Source organism: Diadema antillarum, unplaced genomic scaffold (genome assembly GCF_040938485.1).
Source record: "Diadema antillarum isolate AM-2024a unplaced genomic scaffold, OU_Dant_1.0 seq00000221_RagTag, whole genome shotgun sequence".
Classification (NCBI taxonomy): domain Eukaryota; kingdom Metazoa; phylum Echinodermata; class Echinoidea; order Diadematoida; family Diadematidae; genus Diadema; species Diadema antillarum.
In genome coordinates this window covers 126,449-144,852 of record NW_027271275.1, presented here as the reverse complement: position 1 = coordinate 144,852, position 18,404 = coordinate 126,449, and the positions used below count along the sequence as shown (strand labels likewise).

Here is an 18,404-nt window from a genome sequence, read left to right as displayed (position 1 = left end):
ATACTCTTTTATTGCTTTAAAACCAAGCCAATATGCATAGCAGGTGAGTATAAAGTTTTCATGCTGCACTGAGGACTAGGTTCAATTTTTGATTTGCAGCCTGTCTCTCTTAGCAGCTGGAATTTTGAAGATGACATTGAAAAAAGCCACATGCTTGCTTTTAACTTTTTGCATGTGTCTAAACTTTGCTGCATTGTTGCTTTATGCAAAACTTCTGGGATAGTTAATAACACAAATTCAACTTATTCATCATCATCAGAACTAATGCATATCCCTCTTGGTTGAAAAAAAAACACCTTTTTTGGGGGGGGAGCAAGGAAGGGGAAATGAAAGGGGGCAAGTCTTCCATCACTTCTGCAAGAAGTTGCTGTATATTAGCAAAGCTTTATTCTGTATTGCAGATTCACATTTTAACCCCTTGCAACAAAGTTAACAACAATATTAAACTTTGATCCCCCTCAAAAAAAAAATGAATCCAATAAAGTGCTTTGATGAAAATGATATCAACTAACTGTGCTCTCAAGTTTCTCATATTAATCAAACATGAGAGGAGGAAAAAAAAATAAAGACCACTGACAAACACCACTAGACAGTCAATCACTTCCTGATTGACCATACATAAAACTGTTTCTCTTTGTATTAATGGTTATGGTGATGTTAGTACAAAGAAAGGTAAAAGATTGACAAGTGCAAACAACAACGTCTGGGCAACAAACGATAAATCATGACTACCATCTAGCTGTCTCTTGTGAACAACCAGATGATCAGGCTCATTCAAAACCAAATCAAATTTACCATTTCCGCAAACGGGCGTCATATAAGCCATCTATGTATGGCCCAGCTGAAAGAGATAGAGTGTGGCAGATGTAAAAAGTGAGTAACTGGATAAAGACCTGTTCATATTTGACTGTAAGCACTCTCCTGTTCTTGGGGCAGTTCAAGTGTGTTTACTTTGAGTGTCCTCTTTGAAAATGGCAGAACTAAAGAACCAAGAGTTAGACCTTTAACCGGAGGGCCAAACCCCAAAAAGTCGCTTACTTAACGAGTGAGTTGCACTCTCTCTACAAACTAAGTAGACCATGCTTATTTTCAAGTTTTTATTGTAACAAACAACATTCCACTGGTCTACCTCAAAAAATTTGTTGCGAAAGCCTCCAAATCCAAGATGGCGTCCAAGATGGCCGCCATATTTACTGAATTTGTTATTTGAAAGATAGAATTTGATTGAAACATCAGATTTCAACAAATTTGATGTCATATGAAAGAGAATAAGATTGTCTACAAGTTGATACCATTTTTGTGGGTTATTGTGATAACTGGATTGAGATTTTAAGGAAAAAACACTCATTCTTTGATATTTTTCTGAAAAAAGGAAAATCATGAAAATGCTTGATTCAGCATAAATCAGAGAAAGACTGAAGGATTATCTTGAAACATCTCAAGAATTTTGTTTGACATATAATTCATATTCGGAGAAAATTAGGGGTCAGTACCGTTTTCGGTTCAGGAGTTATAATGTCTCAAACTTGAAAACTCACTATGTAAAAATGGCCACTTTAGTTGTGACAAGACATTGTTGGTCGTAAAAAAAGCCTGCGCGCGCCAAGACTACTACACGCACCACTGGCACTGGCGCTTGTAGCAGTGCCAGTGGTGCGTGTAGTAGTCTTGGCAAACGCAGACTTTTTCTTTGACAAACAAGGGTTTGTGCCTGCAAACTAACTTTTCATACCAAGTGGTAGCTCAGGTGACGCTGATTGCTATTATTTCAAAGTAGATTGTTCTGAAGCAGATGAGATGAAGGAAAAAATATCTTTCAAATAGAGGTAGAAGCTTGAAATAACCTTGCTATAGAAAGTTTAAAACAAAATTTGGATCAATCACTCAAAAAATTCAAGATTGCAGGCCATCAAAGCTGACATAGTGTATTGCGCCAAAGTAAATGTACCATTTCGATTTTCATACAATTTTGTCTGTTTTGGTTTCTATTTACATGGTTTTTATATACTCTGAACATTTTAATGCTATTTCAAACCATCTTAGGTTTTTATGGAGACATTTTTCAGAATGCACCATGAATATTTCTCTAAAAAGTTACAAAAAATTTAATCAAAAATGTTTATGAAAACCATGCAGAAATTAAAATCTTTCCCATATAATCAATATTTGGAGGTCAGTATTGTATTTGGTTCAGGAGTTATAATGTCTCAAACTTGAAATCCCATTTTACATAATATGTATTTGCACGCATCTGTTTCCAAAGACGTCACAGAGGGTCAAATCCAAGATCGTGCTTACTTTTCGAGTTCCACTCTCTCTATAAACAAAACCATACATAATATTAAGCATACTAAGCAATGTTCCGTAAGTACACCTCAGTAGATTTGTTGCAAAAACCTCCAAAGTACAGATGCGGTCCAATAGGGCCACCATTTTTATTGAATTTAACATTTCAAACATAAAATTTGATAGAGACATTAGATTGCAACAAATTTGATGTCATATGAAGGAGAGCAAAACTTTCTAAAAGTTGATACCACTTTAGCTGTGTGTTGTGATAAATAGTGGGGGGGGGGGTGGTTGTTTGCTTCTCTCTTTTTTTTTCGGGGGGAATCAATATTTTTATATTCTTTTGAAAAAAATGAAGAAATGTAAAAATGCATGATTTAGTATTTATCAAATAAGAACTGAAGAATTATTTGAAACCTGCGATTGAGATTGAGACATAACTCATATTTCTGGAATTACGGGCAATATCATACACTGTTGACAAGTTAACATCTAAAACTTGAAAAAATTATATTCATGCATTATGAATTTTGCATACAATGTGTTTACATGATCACATGTAATACTGTAATGGTCTAGTGACTTGCAAGTACCTGCAAACTAACTTTTCATGCCAAGTGGTAGGTGACGCTGGTCGCTATTACTGTAGCATTTCATCATACTAGATTGTTCTGAGGCAGATAAGATTGAACAGAAAGTATTTTTCAAAAAGAGATAGGAGCTTGGAATTTGGCACAAATTTTTCCAATGTGTAATAATTAGCGATAAAAACAGTATCCACACAAAATTCAAGATGGCGGTAATTAATCGAGGTTGTCGTTCAAGGCATTATTTACCATTAGTGCACGTAAAACAAAAACCCAGCTTTACTTAATTCCTCAAGCTAGTTCTAAACTGTGAGTTAGGGATAGAACAAGTAATGTACAAGCTTAAATCAGTATATTTAATGCTAAATATTGTTAGATGTACTAAATAGATCTGATAAGAATATTTCTTATATATAATTCAAATTCAAATTCGAATTCAAATACTAAATTGTTAACAGTTATCATGGTTATGGTTTCTTGAAAAGAAATGGTGATATCTTCGTATGTTTTAGGCTTTATTATGATTTTTTTACATGGTAGAATGTTTTGTAATACAGCTAACCTGCACATATAAATCGAATGTGATATCTCTCCCAATGGCAAACAATACCTTAAGTGTGTTGCGTCAAAGTTAAATCTCAACTTATAACTTATAATTTGATATATATTTTTAATCTTCTTATCTTTCTGTCTATTACATGTTTCTATACATCCGAACGATATTGTACTAATGTAAACCATATTGAGGGTCTTTTTTTTGGGGGGGGGGGGGTAGAGCTCATTCCAGTGTTTGGGTAAAGCCCAATCTTTGATAAAAAAAGAAATGCTTCTGTATCAAAGATACTATATGCTTTTTTACTTGTATGTTACTCTGCTGTTGTAGAAACGTGAATGATGATGGTATGTGTAATAATGTCTGATCCGTAGATGTCCTTGAAAGCCCTTCTGATCCGACCCCTCAAAAAAAAAAAAAAAAAATCTGACATGGCGGCAATTTATCAACTTTGCTCTTAAATGTGTTGTGCGAAATTACTTTTCACTATATTGTTCGAATAAAATTTTCCAAATTGATTATTCGTGCTGTATATTCACATTTACAAATAAGCATGCTGAAACTGTATTTACTGTTATCAGATTTTTCTTACATTGTTTTGGGGCTGATTTCATGTGGGTCATAATGTCACAATTGATCTGAACTTATGCCATTGTTAGATGCTTTCCCATATTAGATATCAGGATCACTCGAGAGTGAAAATGTTCGTTTTCATTTATTTTAGAGTGACCTCGGGGATCACTCGAAGAGTGACGAGTGATCCCTATTCAAAGGCAGGGCTCGACACAAACGTTGGTCCGGTGGCCAGGGGCCACCAAAAACGCATGTCGGGCCACCAAAATGTCAGAAATGAAGAATTTGGTGGCCTGATCGGGCCACCAAAAAAGGTCGGATATTTGCCTTTGGGCCACCAAAAATAAAAGTTAGTGTGGAGCCCGGCCTAAGGTCCCACTAAAATGAGTGAAAATGAACATTTTCACTCAAAAGTCACTCCAATTTCACTCTAAATTCACCGTTTTCTGTTATTCACTCCTCACATCAAAAGTAAAAACTTCCACTCGATTTGTTGTCCCCGCCGAACGAGTTCGAGCAGGGGACTATGAAACGGGCTCCGTACGTGTGTGTGTCCGTGTGTCCGTCCGTCTGTCCGTCCGTCCGTCCGTGTGTCCGTGTGTCCGTGTGTCCGTGTGTGCGTCCGTGTGTGATCAAAATCTTCAATTTGCTACTTCTCTGTCATTTATGAGCCAATTTTGATTCTGTTTGCTTTATATGATAGCACTACATGGGAGCTTTGAAACTTCTACACAGAATTTCAGTCGTGACCTTTGACCTTGACCTTTGACCTATATTGTACATTTTGCTACAAAATGCTACTCCTTCGCCATTTCTAACCCGATTTCGATTCCGTTTGCTTTATGTGATGGCGCTAGGTGAGGGCTTCAAAACTTCTACACAGAATTTTGACCTTTGACTTCTTTGACCTTTGACCTTGATTTTTTGACCTATATTGTACATTTTGCTACAAAATGCTACTCCTTCGCCATTTCTAACCCGATTTCGATTCCGTTTGCTTTATGTGATGGCACTAGGTGAGGGCTTCAAAACTTCTACACAGAATTTTGACCTTTGACTTCTTTGACCTTTGACCTTGATTTTTGACCTATATTGTACATTTTGCTACGAAATGCTACTCCTTCGCCATTTTTAACCCGATTTCGATTCCGTTTGCTTTATATGATGGCACTAGTTGAGGGCTTCAAAACTTCTACACAGAATTTTGACCTTTGACTTCTTTGACCTTTGACCTTGATTTTTGACCTATATTGTGCATTTTGCTACAGAATGCTACTCCTTCGCCATTTCTAACCCGATTTCGATTCCGTTTGCTTTATGTGATAGCACTAGGTGAGGGCTTCAAAACTTCTACACAGAATTTTGACCTTTGTCTTCTTTGACCTTTGACCTTGATTTTTGACCTATATTGTACATTGGCTACAAAATGCTACTCCTTCGCCATTTCTAACCCAATTTCGATTCCATTTGCTTTATGTGATGGCACTAGGTGAGGGCTTCAAAACTTCTACACAGAATTTTGACCTTTGACTTCTTTGACCTTTGACCTTGATTTTTTACCTATATTGCACATTTTGTTACAAAATGCTACTTCCGGCGGGGACATATGTTACGCACTGCGTAATTTCTACTTTTCCTTGTTTTTTCTTTTTCGGAGAGTAGAATATCACTGGTTTTAAAAATGTGTCCATAAAAACCTAAGACGGTTTAAGATATCACAACAGACAAAATTGTATCAAAATCGAAATAATACATTTAATTTGGCGCAATACACTATGTCAACTTTGATGGCTGTCATCTTGATTTTTTTTTTTGAGCGGTTGATCTAAATTGTGTCTTAAACTATTTATAACAAGATTGGTGCCAAGTTTCAAGCTACTACCTCTATTTGAAATTTTGTTTGCTTCATCTCATCTGCTTCAGAACAATCTACTTTGAAATAATAGCGATCAGTATCACCTGAGCTACCACTTGATATGAAAAGTTAGTTTGCAGGCACAAACCCTTGTTTGTCAAAGAAAAAGTCTGCATTTGCCAAGACTACTACACGCACTACTGGTGCTGCTACCAGCGCCAGTGCCGGTGGTGCGTGTAGTAGTCTTGGCGCGCAGACCTTTTTATGACCAACAAGGTCTTGGTCACAACTAAAGTGGCCATTCTTACGTAGTGAGTTTTCAAGTTTGAGACAATATATCTTCTGAACCAAAATTGGTACTAACCCCTAATTTTCTCAAAATATTAATTATATGTCAAACAAAATTCTTGAAACGTTTCAAGATAATCCTTCAGTCTTTCTCTGATTTATGCTGAATCAAGCATTTTCATGATTTTCCTTTTTTCAGAAAAATATCAAAAAATGAGTGTTTTTTCCTTAAAATCTCAATCCAGTTATCACAATAACCCACAAAAATGGTATCAACTTGTAGACAATTTTATTCTCTTTCATATGACATTACATTTGTTGAAATTTGATGTTTCTATCAAATTCTATCATATAAATAACAAATTCAGTAAATATGGCGGCCATCTTGGACGCCATCTTGGATTTGGAGGCTTTCGCAACAAATTTTTTGAGGTAGACCAGTGGAATGTTGTTTGTTACAATAAAAACTTGAAAATAAGCATGGTCTACTTAGTTTGTAGAGAGAGTGCAACTCGACCTCTGTTTTTAGCTTTTGGCCCCCCGGTTACTTTGTCCAATCTGTGGAACAATCCTTACAACTGATTCTCACAGATTACAGTTTCACCCACATAACTATTCTTATCAATGAGACAGCAATATCAATTGGTATTTGATAACAGTGTTCATTACCCACAATACATTGCCTACCCTCTAAACCCTCTTTCTCACAAATCCTAAAATCTTTTTCTGCACACATACACACACACACACACACACACACACAAAGATGCGCGATCCATCAACAAAAATCGTCTGTGCATAGCATGACACTCTGCAAGCTATTTTGTATTCCCTTCTTTTTTAATTGTTCAGTGAGGTAGAGAAGCTGGCTCTTTAGAAGTCAGATTCAGTGGGTCCAAACGGGTCTTGTGCTCTCACAATGCAATGCAAGCAGCTCATAATAAGCAAAGAAAGCTACATTTTACCATCTCTGTATGCAAAATACTTTATTGTACTTAATGTAATCTTGCACACTGTATCTCCCTCTTTCTCAAAAAAAAAAGAAAAAGAAGAGAAGATATGAACAATTCCTTCCATTAATAACAATCACTTCAATAGATGTGTCTATTTAAGAAGATTTAATGCATCAAAGGAAATGCTGTGACATTATTCATATTTACAGTCATGTCACAGTGTCAAATTAGTATGAGGATTGGCTATGGTAAACTACCATTAATTTCCTCAAAAAAAAGAAAGAAAGAAAAGAGGAAGAAGAAGAAGTGAATAAATAAAACTCTACAAATAGCCTGCCTCTGAAATGTCTGTAGGACATTTTAGGTGGCCAGATAGGACATTTAATATGGTCACTGTCACACAGGCTTGCAATGCAGGGCACATGGCTTTGCTGCAGATACCCTTTCATTTACACAATGCCTCGCAAGCAGTCACTCATACAGCATACAGTGAATATTCCACTGTGATATGTGATACTACAATATCATTACTAGGTAGTGTCAGACATTCACACACACACACACACACTCTCTCTCTCTCTCTCTCCCTCTCTCCCCTCTCTCACCCTTTCTCTCTCCCTCAGAAGTCCAGTCAGATGTAATTGGGAAGGACAAATTCCCACATGATGATCGCTTATTACTGGGAGCTGTCTCTTTCCGAGAAATGGCATAATGGCACTTTACAAAATTACATGCTGCTTTCTCTCCAATCATTCCCAAGAGTCACATATTTCCCCTTAAAATGGCCTCTTTCCAAGACTCCAAGTAGAGGCTTTTGGAAGGGAAAATGATAATTTACATGTTTGTACTCTGTGTGCCCTTCCTGTACAGACCATGTCATAATGAGATCTTTGAAAGATGAGTAAAAAAATAGACACATTTTCAGGTTAAATTCCATTATAATTGCTATTTTAAATATTAAATTCCTGCATGATATATTGGAGCAATATCAGACAAAATGAAGGTTTAGACATATATGAATGCATGAACATTGTTGTTGTTGTTCTTGTTATTATTATTATTATTATCATTATTATTATTATTATTATTATTATTATTATTATTATTATTATTATCATTATCATTATTATTATCATTATTATCATTATTATTATTGTTATTATTATCATTATTGTTATCATTATCATTTTACATACACTCACAGTGTATACCTTAGAACTTCAATAAGATCCCAGGCAGGATTTGGCCAATTTTCTTTCTTTCTTTCTTTAATTCTTTCTTTGCAATGTTATAGTTTGCTTTCGTGCTGAAATGAACATCAAGAGGAAAACACTGTTATCCTAATATATTTGTTCATTCACCACTAATCACATTTGATTTGATAGACTTGTCTTCTGTAACAATAATTCAGCTAGTATCTCCAGTGTCAATTCTCTTCGATGACATATTGCATTTACATCTTTTATAACTTATCTGCAGCCCTATAGACACTTTATTATCAAAATAAAGCTTACCATACTAACAGTTTTATCACATAGAGCTTCTAGTGAGCAGCCACACTTTAATCACCGTGACATCTGTGTTTTACAGCTATGTCTACATTGCCTTCTTTTTATAGTACATGGCTCTTAATTGGATACTTTAATGACTGCTATTGGTAATTATAGTCATTATGTGTCTTAATGATACAATTATTTGCTGATGTGTAGTTATGGCCAGTGGCCATTATTGTCTATACCACTCAATATCAATCAAATCCTGCCACACTTTGTTCTGTTGGGAGAATGTGACATCCTAAGCTTTGGACATTGAAAGTAAAGAGCAAGATAGGATAGCAACAATGTGACCAATTCACTTTCATATAACAAAATGTCAACATGTCAGTAAAGACCATTTCAGTCATAGCCTTTTCCTGTGAAGGAAATACCACGGAGGATATTGGCACCATCATGACTCCAGTGTAACTTTTGCAGTTTAAAACTGCACATCACTGAAACATGAAACATCATGAACTGCATTCATGCAGCTCATTCACCTAGCAGCGACTCAAATGTTCACAGAAAAGGTCAAATTAAAGCATTACAGTAAGAAGCACAAGACATAACAAGAGTAAAGTAGTACACAAGACTTTACAAGAGTGAAGTGTTTGATGGATACTTGAATGCCTCGTCTTCACATTTCTTTAATATCATGCTTTAAATACACTGACTCACATGAATAAAGTGGTGGGGGGGGGAAGGAGGCCTTACCTGGGTAGGAGCGGTAAAAGCCATCAGCACTGCCAAAGTACTGCCACAACAGCTGGGGATCCTCCTCAAAGTTCTCGAGGAAGACGCTGTCAACATCTTCAGTTGCCTGGATACCATTCAGGATCACTTTGTCTGCGTGAACAAGGGATGAAAGGAGACCAAAATAACAAGATTTGGCAATGTAATCTTAACCCGTTGAAGACATGTCCTGCATGAATATACTCGGGCAGGTGTCTATAGGAAATGCGCATTGTAGCAAAATCAGCCCGTCCTCAATGGGTTAAAATCCTCACTTCTACTATGAGTGAATAAATGCATCATGAGTCAAATCAGACTCAAAAATATCTCTGGGTCCACATACGCCATATTTTACGGCTTCCATTTCGTGAATTTTTGTGGTTGACATTCTACTTTTCATTAATAACAGCATTCTGACATAAAAGGCTGAAATTCATCAGTGTTCTGCCAAAGGAAGACGTGGGTCCACAATAAAAGGCACTGGACTCTGTATGACATTGTTGTATCTTTTGTGTTGCATCCCTCTGCTGTTGCCACATCGTATAATTATGAAATTTGCATTCTTGTTCTGGATAATGACTTCTGCAAAGGTAGTCATGAAGAAGGTTTTCACACTTACAAAGGACTTCATGTCTGTATTATACCATGCTTCAGGAATGTATTTCTCATGCCATATTTACACCATTTTCCCTGCTGTCACAGCAGTCCCATTTGCCTGAAACGTAGTGCACCACGGTTTGGTGGAATACTCTCCCTTTTTTCCCCCTCTGTATATTCTAGTCTTGTTCATTCCAGTATTCGCTCCAGTGAACAACATGCAGCTATCAGGCACCATTATATGGTGTCTGGACAGGCTAGACTACACATACATGTAATTCTCGTCGCATCCCATTACGTACCGCCTCCAAGTTTTGCTACGGGCTATTACATGCTGCATAACTGCATAAGACATCATACAACTACTGCATCAAAAGCTCCATGGCCTATCAATGAACGTTCCCAACAGTTCTCAGTATGCTTGCATACGGGAGTACACACATGTATCATGTGAACACAAAGTCAAGCTAAGTTTTGCCTCTTCACGATAGATTAGAAGTCAAACCATTTGCATTGTAAATGCACACCAGAAATGGAGCAAAACTTGATTGAAAAGCATATCTACAATGTAGACCACATCTGGCCAAACAAATGTGATTCAAGTTAATTCTACACTCAGACTTGGGAAAACATTTCCATAATTAGCATGAAAGCATGTAATGAAACAAGTTGGAATCACATCTCTTTTTTTCTCTCTCTTTTTTTTTTTTTTTTTTTGGTGGGTGTGTTTGTAAGCACCTGAAGATTGAATAAGAGTTCACTGGTCTAATAGGTACAGGATGGAAATAGGTCGAATACATTTAGAAATTTCATCATATTTTATTCTATTTAAAACTTTGGAGTGTGATGAAGTTTTCATGCACAGGTCAGCAGAGGTAAAAAGATCGTACTTACCTCCTTTGTAGATGTCTGTGGGAATCTGCACTGAGCTCTGGTTTAGGTTGACATCTGACTTGAAACGGTCATCATAATTCAGCTCCACACCAGTCAAGTTCTTAGAGTTTGGGTAACTCACATCTTCTTGCTAAACGGATATTTATTACAAAAATTGAACAGAAAATGATACAATTCATAGAATTGTGATGGTAAGAAAGGCATGTGTAGTTGAAATACTAAAGGGATATGAATTACAAACATTGAACAGGAAAATGAAACAATTTATAGAATTATGACGGTAAAGAGGTATAGGCATAGAAAAAGTTGACTACATTTTCTCTGCATGTGCTACAGCAAACCAGTGTCTTTATTGATAAGCTACAATGTACTATAATTACTAGCTTTATTTCAAATATATCACTTCTATTATTTTCATAATAATAATAATATAATGATAATGATGATAATAATGATGGTGATAATAATGATGATGATGATGATGATGATAATAATAATAATAATAATAATAATAATAATAATAATAATAATAATAATAATAATTATCATTATTATTATTATTATTATTATTATTATTATTATTATTATTATTATTATTATTGTAATTATAATTATAATCACCATCATCATAATCATAATCATAATAATAATAACAACAACAATAAGAAGAAGAAGAAGGAGAAGAAGAAAAAGTAGTGTGATAAAAGAGGTCATATTTACTCAGGGCAGCCTCACCAATGATTACAGTGAAGATTCGTATTCCAACCTTTTCATACAATTTACTGTTGTGAATGTACTGCATACCAAGTTAGTTACACTGTGCACAGACTGGCAGAATTTGCTTTGAAATCAGACATGAGATTAGATAGGTCAGGAATTTCAAATTTCTGCACATTTTCATTTCAATTTGATTTTCATCAAATAAACTTTAAATTATCCTTAGAATTGTATGCTCTTTAACCAAATGACGACAAGTCCCAAGTATACTTGGGCAAGTGTCTATGAGAAATGCGAGTTGTAGCAAAATCAGTCCGTCCTCAACGGGTTAAAAAATTCATAGGGTGGTTTCTAAATATCTTGCAAAACATAAAAAGCTGAATCCTCATCACAACCAAAGCTATACCATCCCCCGAAGCACAACTCACCGTGATGTCGGGATCATTTTCATATGCTGCAAAGCTCCTTTCTAGCTTGTCAACAATTTTCTGTAAAAAAAAAGAAAAAACAGAACCAAGATCAATATGTATTCAATCTCATCAAACTCCGGTATGTCTCTGTTTATTCATGCAGTAATTAAAGAACGAGACGATCACAGTAAAATTTAAAGAATAATAGTGCAAGTTCGTAATACCCCTTCTCTTAAATACACTTTATGAAATAGTTCATGACCACTACAAATTGTAATTCATGTAGATGTCATCAATTAAAACATATGTAAGTACATGTAATTACGTTCTTACAACTTCCTCAAATACATTGTATTATCAGAATGACTGGCATATAGGCCTATACATACAATGTAAAGTGCATGATATGTGATATGTTTTCAGTTATTAGACATAATAATCATGTTTGTACAGTTTTGTAATACAGCTACAGCCTGCATACAACTGTAATCACCTCTCCTCAAGGTGCATATTGTGTCCATTATAGCAAAACTTTCAGGAACTAACTTTATTTCTTTTTTTTAATGAGAAAAGCCAATACCCAAAATAGCAACTGGGGAATAATTACTTTAGAAATGCATAAAAGCTGTGACATTGCTAAACTTATTGCTGCCAATCACACATTCTAACACAAAAATAAAAATATATAATCCATGTAGCGACTTTCTAAAAATGTCTATATTCATAATTTGTTCTATATTACTCCCGATCCACATTTCAAGTGGATAAAATTGATAAACAAACATTTATACTTTGTAAATGGCCAGAGTTGTCAACACTAATAAAAAAAAAACAAAACAAAACAAAACACACTGGCAGTACACTTGCGTTATATTGTAAAATAAGTTCAGTAATAACTCTGATAGAGGTTATCTTTGGTGTCTATGCGAACATATCACATCTAATGGGGAACCTCTAATTAACACTGTGTGTATACAAAGAGTATGAGAAGCTCATGTTTAATTCATATAATTCTAGGCAGATCCACAAAGCTTGTCACCCAGCGGTGAGAGTGAGGCATCTGTTGGATAGCACACATACACTGTAGGTTTGCATGAACACACACACACACACACACACACACACACACACACACACAGTGCACACACTGCCTCACTGCACTGACAGCATACAGTATCATCACTGTGTATGGGTATACAACGACATCTCTCCCTCTCTCTCTCTCTCTCTCTGGTACACACAAGCACCAGCCTTGATGGCTCACGGAGGCTAGACAATTGCCATCGCAGAAATTGCATGTCAGTGCTGCATTTGGAGGTTCTACATTGTACAACCCCTCCCCAACACATCACAAATAATGATGACACACAGGGCATAGCATTAACACTGCAGAATAAAGTGAAAAGTGTGTACTACAGTCCAGCTTAAGCACTGTATCTTTCCTACCAAACTTGAAATATGACAGCAATCTGCAGTGCAACCCTTTTAGACAGATCTCGATGTGACATTCAGAGGAAGATCAGGTTTCATGAATGAATGAGCAATACAGATCTGAGCATCAATGCAGACACAAACCAAACACATATAACTTTAAGATCCATGTTACATTTAAGGGGACTGACAATCTTCCTACATATTTTAGTGCGACTGACAATCATAGTGTATTTGATAAATTAATTAAGTATTGGCATGCGTCTACCACTTACATTAATTAATGCCATGATAACATCTCAGATCCTGGGGGTGTTATCAATTCATGCTTGGATTGAAATTGATCCTCCCTCCTGCCTGTTTATAATATCAAGTGGCATTGCCATAATTCTTCTTGTCTCTACTTTAATCCATTTGATCGGTCATAGCTTTGAGGTATCCTCGCATTTTATACTGTATAGATTTACAACTTGTGCATTTACACTCAGAATTGTTACACATCAAACAAATTCATGCATACTACATGTAATTCTTACTTACTACACTGGTCATATATGTATATTGTATCCGGTATATAGACTTTGGTGGACTACTGCTCTGTCACATTCACATACAATTAATGTACAGCATACGTTTTAACTCCACATGTACCGGGTATACAATTTTTTCACGGAATATCATGTCATGCAAAGCAGATAATATTGCTTAAATACTGAGATATATTGATGACAGAGACATCATACTGTGTATGATCAAAAATATTTTAGAATAATGTTCATTATTCTAAAAAATATTTTAGAATAATGTTCATTCATCACACCTGTTGTGTCATGGCATAATATTATTCTGATAATATCATTCTGAACAATAATATTATTCTGAACACAACAAATACACTGTATCATATTGCACATGTTCACTATTTATCCAATATGTAATTTATTTCCATTTGTGCACATGTAAATATACTTTTACATTATAGTGTGTTTTTTGTTTTCCTTGCACCTTGTATTTACACAGCCAATGCAACTCTCTCAGCAATGAAATTACACTATGTGTTTATGTATCCTGTGCACATAGTGTACAGCACACATGCACATGGGTAATTCCATAAAATAGGGACCCACTTTGTGACATGCCTATTTTGCCAATGAAATCAGAAAATCAGATTTTTGTTCAACATAACTTTAAAAAACATTCATATTGAGTAAGTCCCTTGAAAACTGACTGAAAATTAATATTCTAAACTGAAATTGAAGGAAGTCAGCAAAGCAAATTGCAGTGTATGGGGAAAAACTGGTTCACCATGTAAAGGGGACACCATTGGTCCCCCTTACACGGTGAACCAGCCATTTTGGTACCGGTATCTTACCATATATTTCAAACTAGTTTTATGTTTGTTTCAATAGAAGTGATTATTTTGAAGTAAGAAATTAACTATACTATTGAAAAAATGACACAACCACTATTTTTTGGCCAGGAAAAAGATTCTTCAATGTTTCTCATGTAAGGGGGACACCAAATATTATTTTTGCATTTTTTTTTTTGCAAATTAATAGAGTGGTCAATTTTTGATACCTGTTACAAAGAAACCACAGCTACATTGTAAAATATGCCAATGAGGAGTAATTATTGTTGTGATAAGACACAAAAAAAATAGCTATCATTGTGCCCCGACGTAATATTTAGGGGGACACCAAAGCCACGTGTGTGAAAATTATAATTTGGTCTTTTTTTCAAATTTATTTATTTTACCCCAATTTTCTTTTGAAATCTTGTAAACTATGTGATTGCTACCAAAATAACAACAAACAGTTCAACACTGGTCCTTCATATGGATTCTACACTCACATATTAAGGTTTCTCGTGTAAGCAATTATGGGGACACCAAAACTCACACGTGAAACGTCTTTCTTGGGATTTTCGTGCGCAAATGTATATCAATTGATGCATGAATTATATTTATAGTGTTCAAAATTTGCTCGTCTTTTACCATTTTTGACCCCTTGAAATAGAGTTTAATCCACTAACAAGCTGTAAATCTGTCTAACTGGTGTTACGTAAAATGTCACACAATTTTGCCCAAAAACGTTGTGATTTTGCACTTTTTGTCAAAATGGAACTTTGAAGAAGCAATTTCTATATTTTACTTTGAAAAGGAAGATACCTGAATAAAAGTATTCAGAAGTGAAATTGATTTAGGGTATGTAATTCTTAAGCAATGACAATATGAAGTAAATAGAAGGGGCATTTAACTAGTGGGACCTTTTAATGGAATTACCCACACGTGATCACGGAGGTAATGCACTAGGCGAGCTTGAGCACACATAATGTTTTCATGCAGCTGGTCTCCATGACTTCAAAATGGCAGTTTCAAAATGAATTTACCAGTAAAGCATCAAAACTGCAGCTCAGACAACGCTACCTTTATATACACACATGTACCTTCACATTAGCATGACCTTTAGCATTCTAACAAGGACTGTGCTAGTTTGTATAGTATCGTGGTGCAAAAGTAGTTCCTCTTGACTTATAAGCCTCTGCTCAGAAGTTTGGTATGACAATGCTGGCTTACACTGTATGTGACATCAGTATACATTCATTTCATAGCTTTCAGCACAAAAGTGGCTGGTACCAGTTAATGTTGCCAGTCTTTATTGTGTACTATTAAGGCGATGCATCAAAATTATGACCAGCAGGATCCCTGTCATATTGATGCAGTACGCCTATAAGTATCCTACATGTACAATGTAACTGTAAACACAGAAAATTTCGTGGTACAGTCTGTACATTAATTTTCGCGTATGATCACGCTACTTCAGTCTAGCGCCCATCTTCACAATTTTCTCTGCACATTGTGAATGGGTTGACAATTGTTAAGCACGAATTGGACAACCCGCAAATATGTTTTTTAGCCGATCAGTGCGAAAAATTAATCACATGAAAAATACTGACGTTTACACAACGCTGCACACTGGCGATGGTCCAACAGTCCCTGACCAGTAAAAATCACTGGCAGACCAGTTACTTTTTAAGAATTGACCAGTCAAAAGTTGAAAAACTGGGTACCTACTAGTCCTACATGTACCTGTCAGACAGACCAGTAGAAAAAATGGTTTAGTGTGCTGCCCTGGTTTACAGTATGCAGGGGGTGTATTTATTTTTTAGTGTTTAATTTAAATGCAATTTTTTGTGCATGTACATGTACAACAATACTACTGTGTACAATTTGTAGGTCTCTCACAAATCACTGCAACAAGCAATGAAAGGTTTTGCGTTCCTATGGATCAGTTTCATAAACAATGGCATTTGCAACAGATGAACAAAGAAAGGGCAGAACTTCAATTTCATAATCTTCAATATCTGTAAATTATATGCAAGACCACTTTTTTCCCCGACTGGTGTACAGACAAGACAAATGGAATGCTTCAGATTTCTTCATTTAATGTCATACATTGACATGATAACCAAGCATTGCAATACAATCTCTTGTTGTGAAATGCCAGGTTTATTCATAATAGGTATGTTCATCCATCCATATCACAAGCAGCTTTTGCCTTTAGTCTTGCAGATAGAACACGAGTGCACAAACTAAATACTTGCAAGTACTTTGTATGTACAGGACAAGGGCTTACAATCTGTGAAGTTAACACTGTGTATTCAATGGCAACTGACAATGAATTCAGTCCATGATTGTCTGTCACATCCTAGTGCTTTAAGTATTATATCCAACATTTTTTTTCAACTCCTTTGTGAGTGTGTGTGTGTGTGTGTTTGAAAAGCACTACAGTACCAGGCAGTATGCCTTGTTCAGAGTAAACTATATGAGTACCAAACCCTGCTCAACACTGTGTGTGCTTGAGTGCCAATTGGCAGAGTATATAATTCTTTTTTTTTCCTACAATAGTATGCACCGTACACAATGTCCAAAATGCCTGGCTTGACTATAATAAAAAATATATACTTAGCAATAATGTAAAGCTCTCAGTAGATTAAGCGTTCACATCTACACCTTGTAGAAATTGATACTGATGAGCATCACAGAGAAGTACTTGGCATAAAATGCTTTAAATACTGCAAATATCTGAAATCTACACTGCAGATCTCGCTACATAATAAAACACCTTATTCCAATAATGATCATATTTATGTACTAAAAACCTTGCTCTCTATCATCCTTCTGAATATAATGTAGTTGTGTTAAACCAAAAGCATTCCTTCATACAAACAAATTACTTCTGAACTTTGCATTTTTCCCTATTTTTGTGAGTGACACTTACAAACCTGTATACTACTTCAAAAGAACTAAACAATTAAGTCAGAAGTGCAAGACTCATTAACCAGCAGTTCAGCATGGAATTTATTTCTTCTCATTTATAAAAGAGCAGGAAACAAAGCAAAATATACCTGTGGTAATGAAAAGGTACTTATTGTAGTGTAGACACAAATTATACACTCACAAAACCCTGGTTGTACAACAGTGTATTCAAATTTGCACCATGTATAAATGTCAAAACCAAATCTTCTGTAAAATGTCAACTACTTGTACACCTGTATCCATAGAATATGATGAAATTTACACAATTATAGCAGAGTCAACAAAATGCATTGTAGCAACTGAACAAACAAGAAAAATGTCACTGAGTTTGCCCTTTTCCACTATGCAAATAAATTGTGATATTGCTGGTATGCATCACTGAACAATTCATCAAACTAGTGAAAAGGCTGAACTGATAGGAAAATAACATCAAAGGGCCTTTGTCACATTTACTAAGCAAGACACATTTTCTATTCCTTGCTTGCATATCTGGAGGATTTTATAATTCCAGCTGAAAATACTGTGATGTCCTCTGGAGTAACATGTACCTTGTTGGGCCAGGCCTCATGTAATCAAATTTGCTATTCAACACAAGTAGCAAATTATTACTGTACTGGCAGGGCAACCCTGATCAGATCACAATTCATCTAGACAGGCTACTGTGCTACATTT

The 18,404-nt window shown here is 35.6% G+C and overlaps 1 protein-coding gene across 4 annotated transcripts in view; it reads right to left on the bottom strand.

Annotated features, from left to right (window-relative positions):
* Positions 1-18,404, bottom strand: part of LOC139729161 (voltage-dependent calcium channel subunit alpha-2/delta-1-like) — a 106,490-nt gene that overhangs the window by 80,028 nt on the left and 8,058 nt on the right. For all 4 annotated transcript variants that reach the window (XM_071640089.1, XM_071640090.1, XM_071640091.1 and 1 more), the window contains exons 4-6: positions 12,002-12,061; positions 10,857-10,986; positions 9,348-9,479 (exon numbers count right to left, since the gene is read on the bottom strand). In XM_071640089.1, the coding sequence (XP_071496190.1) occupies positions 9,348-9,479; positions 10,857-10,986; positions 12,002-12,061 (322 nt within the window). The remainder of the gene's footprint in view (positions 1-9,347; positions 9,480-10,856; positions 10,987-12,001; positions 12,062-18,404) is intronic.